General features: G+C 37.4%; 1 protein-coding gene across 6 annotated transcripts in view; it reads left to right on the forward strand.

Moving 5' to 3' along the window:
* Positions 1-13,574, forward strand: part of myh14 (myosin, heavy chain 14, non-muscle) — a 195,503-nt gene that overhangs the window by 122,366 nt on the left and 59,563 nt on the right. For all 6 annotated transcript variants that reach the window (XM_062062443.1, XM_062062442.1, XM_062062444.1 and 3 more), the window contains 3 exons: positions 3,038-3,244; positions 3,316-3,453; positions 10,071-10,194. In XM_062062443.1, the coding sequence (XP_061918427.1) occupies positions 3,038-3,244; positions 3,316-3,453; positions 10,071-10,194 (469 nt within the window). The remainder of the gene's footprint in view (positions 1-3,037; positions 3,245-3,315; positions 3,454-10,070; positions 10,195-13,574) is intronic.

The raw sequence follows: 13,574 nt of genomic DNA on the forward strand, positions 1-13,574 counted from the left end.
ACCTTCTTCCTCCTCACCTACCTCCTCACCTCCTACCTCCTCACCTCCTACCTCCTCCTCACCTCCTACCTCCTCCTCACCTACCTCCTCACCTTCTTGATCCTAACCTTCTTCCTCCTCACCTACCTCCTAACCTTTTTCCTCCTCACCTTCTTGATCCTAACCTTCTTCCTCCTCACCTACCTCCTCACCTTCTTCCTCCTCACCTACCTCCTCACCTTCTTGATCCTCACCTTCTTCCTCCTCACCTACCTCCTCACCTTCTTGATCCTAACCTTCTTCCTCCTCACCTTCTTGATCCTAACCTTCTTCCTCCTCACCTTCTTGATCCTAACCTTCTTCCTCCTCACCTACCTCCTCACCTTCTTGATCCTCACCTTCTTCCTCCTCACCTTCTTAATCCTAACCTTCTTCCTCCTCACCTTCTTGATCGTAACCTTCTTCCTCCTCACCTACCTCCTCACCTTCTTGATCCTAACCTTCTTCCTCCTCACCTACCTCCTCACCTTCTTGATCCTCACCTTCTTCCTCCTCCCCTACCTCCTCACCTTCTTGATCCTAACCTTCTTCCTCCTCACCTACCTCCTCACCTCCTACCTCCTCACCTCCTACCTCCTCCTCACCTCCTACCTCCTCCTCACCTACCTCCTCACCTTCTTGATCCTCACCTTCCTCCTCCTCACCTTCCTCCTCAAGGACACCTCCTCTTCATCCTCCTCACTTTCTACCCCCTCACCTTCTTGCTCCTCACCTTCTTCCTCCTCAACTTCCTCCTCCTCACCTTCTTGCTCCTCACCTTCTTCCTCCTCAACTTCCTCCTCCTCACCTACCTCCTCACCTTCTTCCTCCTCACCTTCCAGCTCACATCTGGCAAACTCAAGGCCCGGGGGCCACATTTGGTCTGCCACCTCATTTTAAAGTGGCCTGCCACATCATTTTATGCTGTCATCAGCCATATCGTTTTATCGCGTCGGGCCACATCATTTTATCTGGTCATCAGTCACTTCATTTTATTGTGACACGCCACATTTTATTGTGGCCCACCACTTGATTTTATCACGGTCAGCCATAACATTTATTGTGGTCAGCCATATCATTTTACCTGGTCATCAGCCATAACATTTTATTGTGGCCCGCCAAATTATTCTGTCGTCCAACACATCATTAAAGTGGCCAGTCACATGTTTTTATGCGGCCCGCCACACCCTTTATGTGGCTCGCCATATCATTTATGTGGCCAGCCACATGTTTATAAGTGGCCAGCCACAGCATTTTGTATAGTCCGCCATATCATTTAAGTAGCCAGCCACTTCTTTTCACCTTGGCCTACCACATCCTTTTATGTTGCCGCCAGATCATTTAATGTAACTTGTTACATCATTTAAATGTGGCCTGCCACATGATTTTTAATTAGGCCACGTAATTCTAACGTGGTCTGCCACATCTTTTTAAGTGGCAAGCCCATCTTTTTAAAATGGGCCGCGACATCATTTAAATGTAGGCAGCCACATCATTTATTTGGCCAGACACGTTTTTTTGATGTTGCCCGCCACATCATTTTACGTGGTTTGCCATACCTTTTCAAGAGGCCAGTACCATTATTGTATGTGGTCTGGCTTGTCATTTAAACATGGTCTGCCACTTCTTTCTAATGTTGCCCGCCACATTTAATATGGTCCACCACATAATTTTACCTGGTTTGCCATACCTTTTTATTGTGGCCCAACACATCATTTTAAAGTGGCCAGTACCATTATTGTATGTGGTCTGGCGTGTCGTTTAAACATGGTCTGCCACTTCTTTCTAATGTTGCCCGCCACATTTAATGTGGTCCACCACATCATTTTACATGGTTTGCCATACCTTTTTATTGTGGCCCAACACATCATTTTAAAACGACTTTGTCATGATTTTATGCGTTCCGGCTCGTCATTTAACAAGGTACGCCGCATCATTTTAAAGTGGCCCATCCCGTGTTTTTATTGTGACACGCCACATCATTTTACCTGGTTTGCCATACCTTTTTATTGTGGCCCAACACATCATTTTAAGTGGCCAGTACCATTATTGTATGTGGTCTGGCTTGTCATTTAAACATGGTCTGCCACTTCTTTCTAATGTTGCTCGCCACATTTAATGTGGTCCACCACATCATTTTACCTTGTTTGCCATACCTTTTTATTGTGGCCCAACACATCATTTTAAGTGGCCAGTACCATTATTGTATGTGGTCTGGCTTGTCATTTAAACATGGTCTGCCACTTCTTTCTAATGTTGCCCGCCACATTTAACGTGGTCCACCACATCATTTTACATGGTTTGCCATACCTTTTTATTGTGGCCCAACACATCATTTTAAAACGACTTTGTCATGATTTTATACGTTCCGGCTCGTCATTTAACAAGGTACGCCGCATCATTTTAAAGTGGCCCATCCCGTGTTTTTATTGTGACACGCCACATCATTTTACCTGGTTTGCCATAACTTTTTATTGTGGCCCAACACATCATTTTAAAGTGGCCAGTACCATTATTGTATGTGGTCTGGCTTGTCATTTAAACATGGTCTGCCACTTCTTTCCAATGTTGCTCGCCACATTTAACGTGGTCCACCACATCATTTTACATGGTTTGCCATACCTTTTTATTGTGGCCCAACACATCATTTTCAAGAGGCCAGTACCATTATTGTATGTGGTCTGGCTTGTCATTTAAACATGGTCTGCCACTTCTTTCTAATGTTGCTCGCCACATTTAACGTGGTCCACCACATCATTTTACCTGGTTTGCCATACCTTTTTATCGTGGCCCAACACATCATTTTAAAGCGACTTTGTCATGATTTTATGTGGTCCGGCTTGTCATTTAACGTGGTCCGCCGCATCATTATTTTAACGTGGCCCATCCCGTGTTTTTATTGTGACACGCCACATCATTTTATTTGGCCCACCAGGTGAGGCACACCACATCGTTGACGTTTGTATTGACATACGTTATTTGGAAAGTTAAAAAAGCGTGTGTGACGTTCCTGTTCCAGCTGATGGAGGAGAAGGCGGTGCTGGCCGACCAGCTGCAGGCGGAGGCGGAGCTGTTTGCCGAGGCGGAGGAGATGAGGTCCAGGCTGGCCAGCCGCAAACAGGAGCTGGAGGACGTGCTGACGGAGATGGAGAGTCGGCTGGAGGAGGAGGAGGAGCGAGGAACGCAGCTGACTAACGAGAAGAAGAAGATGCAGCAGAACATTCTGGTCTGCCACCAAATGACCCGCGGGAGACACAGCAGCCATGTGGTCTTACCCTGACCCCTCCCTCCTTCCAGGACCTGGAGGAGCAGCTAGAAGAGGAGGAGAGTGCCAGGCAGCGCCTCCTGCTGGAGAAAGTCTCCCTGGAGACCAAAGTGAAGAGTGTGGAGAACGACCTCCTGACCACGGTGGAGCAGAGGGATCGCCTCGGCAAGGTTGGTGTCCTCCACATACACCATTATTAGTGCCCTGAGGTAGCATTTGCATCTGCCCTACTTCCAGACTATAGACTCTAGGTTTATAACCCACTACAGTTTTGAAGGACAAATACATATTTCCATGTATTAGCCACACCGGACTATAAGTCACAGTTATATACGTTGTGAAATGAGTTATTTACACAGAAATGTTTATTTACATACCTTAATCGTTTCCAAATGAAGCAGTGTAGTATCTGTTAGTCTACAAAATAACATGTTTTTCCCCATTTGGTGGAAGATTACCGTATTTTCCAGACTACAAAGTGCACCGGTATATAAACAGCACCTACCAAATTTTACAATAATTTTTTTTTCCATATATTAGCCGCATCGGACAATAAAACGCAGATATATACGTTGTGAATTGAGTTATTTACACAAAAATGTTTATTTACATACCTTAATTGTTTCCAAATGAAGCAGTGTAGTATCTGTTAGTCTACAAAATAACATGTTTTTTCCCCATTTGTTGGAAGATTACCATATTTTCCAGACTACAAAGTATATAAAACCGCACCCACCAAATTTTACAAAAAAAACATTTATTTCCATATATTAGCCGCATCGGACTATAAAACGCAATTATATACGTTGCGAAATGAGTTATTTACACAGAATGTTTATTTACATACCTTAATTGTTTCCAAATGAAGCAGTGTAGTATCTGTTAGTCTACAAAATAACATGGTTTTTTTTCCCCAAATGGGGAAAAATTACTGTATTTTCCAGACTACAAAGTGTACCTTTATATAAAACCGCACCCACCAAATTTTACAAGAAATTTTTTTCCCCCATATATAAGACTATAAAACGCAATTATATACGTTGTGAAATGAGTTATTTACACAGAAATGTTTATTTACATACCTTAATCGTTTCCAAATGAAGCAGTGTAGTATCTGTTAGTCTACAAAATAACATGTTTTCTCCCCATTTGGTGGAAGATTACCGTATTTTCCAGACTACAAAGTGCACCGGTATATAAACAGCACCTACCAAATTTTACAATAAATTTTTTCCCCATATATTAGCCGCATCGGACAATAAAACGCAGATATATACGTTGTGAATTGAGTTATTTACACAAAAATGTTTATTTACATACCTTAATTGTTTCCAAATGAAGCAAGGTAGTATCTGTTAGTCTACAAAATAACATGTCTTTTCCCCATTTGTTGGAAGATTACCGTATTTTCCAGACTACAAAGTGTATAAAACCGCACCCACCAAATTTTACAAAAAAAACATTTATTTCCATATATTAGCCGCATCGGACTATAAAACGCAATTATATACGTTGCGAAATGAGTTATTTACACAGAATGTTTATTTACATACCTTAATTGTTTCCAAATGAAGCAGTGTAGTATCTGTTAGTCTACAAAATAACATTTTTTTTTTCCCCAAATGGGGAAAAATTACTGTATTTTCCAGACTACAAAGTGTACCTTTATATAAAACCGCACCCACCAAATTTTACAAGAAATTTTTTTTCCCCATATATAAGACTATAAAACGCAATTATATACGTTGTGAAATGAGTTATTTACACAGAAATGTTTATTTACATACCTTTAACCTTAAATGTGGGCGGTATAGCTCGGTTGGTAGAGCGGCCGTGCCAGCAACTTGAGGGTTGCAGGTTCGATCCCCGCTCCCGCCATCCTAGTCACTGCCGTTGTGTCCTTGGGCAAGACACTTTACCCACCTGCTCCCAGTGACACCCACACTGGTTTAAATGTAACTTAGATATTGGGTTTCACTATGTAAAGCGCTTTGAGTCACTTGAGAAAAAGCGCTATATAAATATAATTCACTTCACTTCACTTCACTTAATCATTTCCAAATGAAGCAGTGTAGTATCTGTTAGTCTACAAAATAACATGTTTTCTCCCCATTTGGTGGAAGATTACCGTATTTTCCAGACTACAAAGTGCACCGGTATATAAACAGCACCTACCAAATTTTACAATAATTTTTTTTTCCATATATTAGCCGCAACGGACAATAAAACACAGATATATATGTTGTGAAATGAGTTATTTACACAAAAAATGTTTATTTACATACCTTAATTATTTCCAAATGAAGCAATGTAGTATATGTTAGTCTACAAAATAACATGTTTCCCCACCCCCCATTTGTTGGAAGATTACCATATTTTCCAGACTACAAAGTGCACCGGTATATAAACAGCACCTACCAAATTTTACAAGAAATGTTTTTCCTCATATATTAGCCGCATCGGACAATAAAACGCAGATATATACGTTGTGAATTGAGTTATTTACACAAAAATGTTTATTTACATACCTTAATTGTTTCCAAATGAAGCAGTGTAGTATCTGTTAGTCTACAAAATAACATGTCCCCCCCCCCCCATTTGTTGGAAGATTACCGTATTTTCCAGACTACAAAGTGCACCGGTATATAAACAGCACCTACCAAATTTTACAATAAATTTTTTTCCCCATATATTAGCCGCATCGGACAATAAAACGCAGATATATACGTTGTGAATTGAGTTATTTACTCAAAAATGTTTATTTACATACCTTAATTGTTTCCAAATGAAGCAGTGTAGTATCTGTTAGTCTACAAAATAACATGTCTTTTCCCCATTTGTTGGAAGATTACCGTATTTTCCAGACTACAAAGTGTATAAAACCGCACCCACCAAATTTTACAAAAAAAAACATTTATTTCCATATATTAGCCGCATCGGACTATAAAACGCAATTATATACGTTGCGAAATTAGTTATTTACACAGAATGTTTATTTACATACCTTAATTGTTTCCAAATGAAGCAGTGTAGTATCTGTTAGTCTACAAAATAACATTTTTTTTTTCCCCAAATGGGGAAAAATTACTGTATTTTCCAGACTACAAAGTGTACCTTTATATAAAACCGCACCCACCAAATTTTACAAGAAATTTTTTTTCCCCATATATAAGACTATAAAACGCAATTATATACGTTGTGAAATGAGTTATTTACACAGAAATGTTTATTTACATACCTTAATCGTTTCCAAATGAAGCAGTGTAGTATCTGTTAGTCTACAAAATAACATGTTTTCTCCCCATTTGGTGGAAGATTACCGTATTTTCCAGACTACAAAGTGCACCGGTATATAAACAGCACCTACCAAATTTTACAATAAATTTTTTTCCCCATATATTAGCCACATCGGACAATAAAACGCAGATATATACGTTGTGAATTGAGTTATTTACACAAAAATGTTTATTTACATACCTTAATTGTTTCCAAATGAAGCAGTGTAGTATCTGCTAGTCTACAAAATAACATGTCTTTTCCCCATTTGTTGGAAGATTACCATATTTTCCAGACTACAAAGTGTATAAAACCGCACCCACCAAATTTGACAAAAAAACCCATTTATTTCCATATATTAGCCGCATCGGACTATAAAACACAGATATATATGTTGTGAAATGAGTTATTTAAACAAAAAATTTTATTTACATACCTTAATTATTTCCAAGTGAAGCAATGTAGTATCTGTTAGTCTACAAAATAACATGTTTCTCCCCCCCCATTTGTTGGAAGATTACCATATTTTCCAGACTACAAAGTGCACCGGTATATAAACAGCACCTACCAAATTTTACAAGAATTTTTTTTTCCCATATATTAGCCGCATCGGACAATAAAACGCAGATATATACGTTGTGAATTGAGTTATTTACACAAAAATGTTTATTTACATACCTTAATTGTTTGCAAATGAAGCAGTGTAATATCTGTTAGTCTACAAAATAACATGTCTTTTCCCCATTTGTTGGAAGATTACCATATTTTACAGACTACAAAGTGTATAAAACCGCACCCACCAAATTTTACAAAAAAAACATTTATTTCCATATATTAGCCGCATCGGACTATAAAACGCAATTATATACGTTGCGAAATGAGTTATTTACACAAAAACGTTTATTCACATACCTTAATTGTTTCCAAATGAAGCAAGGTAGTATCTGTTAGTCTACAAAATAACATGTCTTTTCCCCATTTGTTGGAAGATTACCATATTTTCCAGACTACAAAGTATATAAAACCGCACCCACCAAATTTTACAAAAAAAACATTTATTTCCATATATTAGCCGCATCGGACTATAAAACGCAATTATATATGTTGCGAAATGAGTTATTTACACAGAATGTTTATTTACATACCTTAATTGTTTCCAAATGAAGCAGTGTAGTATCTGTTAGTCTACAAAATAACATGTTTTTTTTTTCCCCAAATGGGGAAAAATTACTGTATTTTCCAGACTACAAAGTGTACCTTTATATAAAACCGCACCCACCAAATTTTACAAGAATTTTTTTTCCCCCATATATAAGACTATAAAACGCAATTATATACGTTGTGAAATGAGTTATTTACACAGAAATGTTTATTTACATACCTTAATCGTTTCCAAGTGAAGCAGTGTAGTATCTGTTAGTCTACAAAATAACATGTTTTCTCCCCATTTGGTGGAAGATTACCGTATTTTCCAGACTACAAAGTGCACCGGTATATAAACAGCACCTACCAAATTTTACAATAAATTTTTTTCCCCATATATTAGCCACATCGGACAATAAAACGCAGATATATACGTTGTGAATTGAGTTATTTACACAAAAATGTTTATTTACATACCTTAATTGTTTCCAAATGAAGCAGTGTAGTATCTGTTAGTCTACAAAATAACATGTGTTTTCCCCATTTGTTGGAAGATTACCATATTTTCCAGACTACAAAGTGTATAAAACCGCACCCACCAAATTTTACAAAAAAAACATTTATTTCCATATATTAGCCGCATCGGACTATAAAACGCAATTATATACGTTGCGAAATGAGTTATTTACACAGAATGTTTATTTACATACCTTAATTGTTTCCAAATGAAGCAGTGTAGTATCTGTTAGTATACAAAATAACATGTTTTTTTTTTCCCCAAATGGGGAAAAATTACTGTATTTTCCAGACTACAAAGTGTACCTTTATATAAAACCGCACCCACCAAATTTTACAAGAAATTTTTTTCCCCATATATAAGACTATAAAACGCAATTATATACGTTGTGAAATGAGTTATTTACACAGAAATGTTTATTTACATACCTTAATCGTTTCCAAATGAAGCAGTGTAGTATCTGTTAGTCTACAAAATAACATGTTTTTTCCCCATTTGGTGGAAGATTACCGTATTTTCCAGACTACAAAGCGCACCGGTGTACAAGCCACACCCACTAAATTTGACAGGATAACCATTTTTTTCCATATATTAGCCGACTATAAGCCGCAGATACATAGGTTGTGAAGTGAGTTATTTACCCAGAAATGTTTATTTACATACCTCAATTGTTTCCAAATGAAGCAATGTAGTATCTGTTAGTCTACAAAATAACATGTTTTAACTAATTCCACAACGTTTATATCTGCGGCTTATAGTCGGCTAATATATGGAAACACTTTTTTTTATTTGGTGGGTGCGGTTTATAATCCGGTGTGCTTTGTAGTTCGGAAAATACGGTAATCTTCCACCTAATGGTGGGGAACATGTTATTTTGTAGACTAACAGATACTACATTGCTTCATTTGCAAACAATTAAGGTATGTAAATAAACATGTACTAAATATTTCTGTGTAAATAACTCATTTCACAACGTATATATCTGCGGCTTATAGTCCAGTGTGGCTAATGTAGTATCTGTTAGTCTACAAAATAACATGTTTTTCCACCAAACATGTTTTTCCCCCATTTGGTGGAGGATTACCGTATTTTCCAGACTACAAAGCACACCGGTATATAAAACCGCACCCACCAAATATATATCTAATAATTATTAATATATATATATTAGGGCTGCAACAACTAATCGATTAAATTGATTAAAATCGATTATAAAAATAGTTGCCGATTAATTTAGTCATCGATTCGTTGGATCTATGCTATGCGCAAAAAAAAAAAAAAAAATATTTTTTTATTTTTTATTTTTTTAAATAAATCTTTATTTATAAACTGCAACATGTAAAAACAGCTGATAAACAATAATCAAAATAAGTATGGTGCCAGTATGCTGTTTTTTTTCAATAAAATACTGGAAATGATAGAAATGTAGTTTGTCTCTTATCCGATTATTAATCGATTAATCGAAGTAATAATCGACAGATTAATCGATTATCAAAGTAATCGTTAGTTGCAGCCCTAATATATATATATATATACATATATATATATATATATATATATATATATATATATATTTTTTTTTTTTTTTTTTTTTTTTATATATATTTTTGATTTTTAAGAATCGATTTAAAAAAATAAAAAAAAGTTTTAGGACATCTCCACAAAACCAGAAGGAGCTTTTCGAACCTGTTTAGAAAGGGTTTCAAAACAATCATGATACCAAATAATACTTTGCAGGGATCGATTTGAATCGAGAATTGATTCTGAATCGTAGAGCGATAACAATAGGTGTCGGCCCCGAGAAAACCGTATCGCCCGCAGAGACGTTTTTCCCTCTCGCCCTCCGAGCAGGAGAAGAAGCAGCTGGAGGAGCGTCTGAGCGAGGTGACGGACCACCTGACCGAGGAGGAGGAGAAGAGCAAGAGTCTGAACAAGCTGAAGAACAAACAGGAGGCCGTCATCGCCGACCTGGAAGGTAAAGAGAAAGTGAAAGCACCTGTCAGCCATTGTGTGCACGCTGACTCTGCACTTTTGTTGGCCTGATGTTCCACAACACAGCAATATGTGCAAATAATGTCTTCAATAACACAAAAGCAGTGAAGTTGTCACGTTGTGTAAATGGTAAATAAAAAGAGAATACAACAAATCCTTTTCAACTTATATTCAATTGAATAGACTGCAAAGACAAGATATTTCATGTTCCCACTGAGAAACTTTCTCATTTTTTTGCAAATATTAGCTCATTTGGAATTTGATGCCTGCAACATGTTTGAAAAAAGCTGGCACAAGTGGCAAAAGAGAGTGATAAAGTTGAGGAATGCTCATCAAAGACTTATTTGGAACATCCCACAGGTGAACAGGCAAGCCTGTAAATGTGTGTTGGTCATGTATGATGTCTTTTTGTTTCGTCATGTGTAGGGATGTCCGATAATGGCTTTTTGCCGATATCCGATATTCCGATATTGTCCAACTCTTTAATTACCGATACCGATATCAACCGATACCGATATCAACCGATATATGCAGTCGTGGAATTAACACATTATTATGCCTAATTTGGACAACCATGTATGGTGAAGATAAGGTACTTTTTAAAAAATAAAATAAAGCAAGATAACTAAATTAAAAACATTTTCTTGTATAAAAAAGAAAGTAAAACAATATAAAAACAGTTACATAGAAACTAGTAATGAATGAAAATGAGTAAAATTAACTGTTAAAGGTTAGTACTGTTAGTGGACCAGCAGCACGCACAATCATGTGCGCTTACGGACTGTATCCCTTGCAGACTGTATTGATATATATTGATGTATAATGTAGGAACCAGAATATTGATAACAGAAAGAAATGGGGGGAGGGAGGTTTTTTGGGTTGGTGCACTAATTGTAAGTGTATCTTGTGTTTTTTATGTTGATTTAATTAAAAAAAAAAAAAAAAAACGATACAGATAATAAAAAAAACGATAATTTCCGATATTACATTTTAACGCATTTATCGGCCGATAATATCGGCCCTAGTCATGTGTAATGTCTATTGTTCAAATGTATGGCAGTGAAAATGAATTTCCCCAACGGGGACCAATAAATCTAAATCTAATTGGGAACAGGTGGGTGCCATGATTGGGTATAAAAGCAGCTTCCATGAAATACTCAGTCGTTCACAAACAAGGACGGGGCGAGGGTCACCACTTTGTCAACAAATGCCTGAGCAAATTGTTTAAGAACAACATTTCTCAACAAGGAATTTAGGGATTTCACCATCTACGCTCCGTAATATCATCAAAAGGTTCGGAGAATGTGGAGAAATCACTGCACGTAAGCCATGATATTACACACCTTGGATCCCACAGGCGCTACTGCATCAAAAAGCCACATCGGTGTGTAAAGGATATCACCACATGGGCTCAGGGACACTTCAGAAAACCACTGTCAGTAACTACAGTTGGTCGCTACATCTGTAAGTGCAAGTTAAAACTCTACTATGCAAAGCCACAGCCATTTATCAACAACACCCAGAAACGCGGCTGGCTTCTCTAGGCCCGAGCTCATCTAAGATGGACTCATGCAAAGTGGAAAAGTGTTCTGTGGTCTGACGAGTCCACATTTCAAATTGTTTTTGGAAACTGTGGACGTCGTGTCCTCCGGACCAAAGAGGAAAAGAACCACCCGGATTGTTCTAGGCGCAAAGTGTAAAAGGCAGCATGTGTGATGGTATGGGGGTGTATTAGTGGCCAAGACATGGGTAACTTACACATCTGTGAAGGCACCATTAATGCTGAAAGGTACATACAGCTTTTGGAGCAACATATGTTGTTATCATGGACGCCCCTGCTTATTTCAGCAAGATGATGCCAAGCCAGGTGTTACAACAGCGTGGCTTCATAGTAAAAGAGTGCGGGTACTAGACTGGCCTGCCTGTAGTCCAGACATTGAAAATGTGAAGGCTAAAATATGAGAAGGGAGACTGTTGAACAACTTAAGCTGTACATCAAGCAAGAATGGGAAAGAATTCCACTTCAAAAATGTGTCTCCTAAGTTCCCAAACCTTTACTGAGTGTTGTTAAAAGGAAAGGCCATGTAACACACTGGTAAAAATGCCTTTTTTGCAATGTGTTGCTGCCATTACATTCTAAGTTCATGATTATTTGAAAAAAAAAAACATTAAATATCTTGATATCTTGTCTTTGCAGTCTATTCAATTGAATATAAGTTGAAAAAGATTTGTTGTATTCTCTTTTTATTTAGCATTTACACAACGTGACAACTTCACTTTTCCATTGAATGAAAATGTCGTCGTCATTTTTGTGCTGGAGAAAATGTTGTCTACAGCCAATGGTCAAAAGCAAAAAGCCAATGTGTTAGCATCGAGCTAGCGCATTTGTGGAAAAGCGGAGTATCACGTTGACTTAAGTGGGAGTGTTTTTTTCACTCACTTCCGTTGGCGGGTAAAATTGCGACATGGATGCCCGAAGTGGGGCCGGCGGGCCAATTTTGGCACGACGTTTCGTTTCGTTGGGCCCCTGCCATAGGGGGGCTCCATTTTGAAGGATGACTTTTCTCTTAAATAAAATTGTTAAAATATTGTTTCTTAAAATATTTTTACACAATTCTTGTAAATTACTTTTTTCTCAAAATAATGCGTTTTTTCTATAAAAAAAAAAAGAAAAAAAGTTCAATATATTTGACTTTAATATTCTAAAATGGTGGAATTGTTTCTTGTAAAATGTTACTTTTTTCTCCTAAAAATATTCCGACATAATTCTTGAACAATGACAACTTTTTTCTCATAATATTTTTAACTTTAAAAGACCTTTTTGGTCGTAACATATGTGACTTGAACCTTGTCAAATGGCATAATTAATTAATAATAAATAATTATATATATATATATATATATATATGTTTCTTCAGAAAAAATTCAATTAAATGAAAATGTAGTCATAATTTTTGTGCTGGAGAAAATTCTGTCTTTAGCTAATGGTCAAAAGCAAAACATAATATGAACGCATGTTTTTATCACAAATATTATTCTTATCAAGGCTTAGGTCAGGCTGATTACAAACATTAATACTAATCAAACACACGGCAAAAAGTGAAGTGAATTAAATTTATATAGCGCTTTTCTCTAGTGACTCAAAGTGCTTTACACAGTGAAAGCCAATATGTAAGTTCCATTTAAAGCAGTGTGGGTGGCACTGGGAGCAGGTGGGTAAAGTGTCTTGCCCAAGGACACGACGGCAGTGACTAGGATGGCGGAAGCGGGGATCAAACCTGGAACCCTCAAGTTGCTGGCACGGCCGCTCTACCAAACGAGCCATACCGCCCCGTGGTAAAGTGGTGAAAACTAAAAAATTAT

The sequence above is a fragment of the Entelurus aequoreus genome, linkage group LG11 (assembly GCF_033978785.1).
Source record: "Entelurus aequoreus isolate RoL-2023_Sb linkage group LG11, RoL_Eaeq_v1.1, whole genome shotgun sequence".
Classification (NCBI taxonomy): domain Eukaryota; kingdom Metazoa; phylum Chordata; class Actinopteri; order Syngnathiformes; family Syngnathidae; genus Entelurus; species Entelurus aequoreus.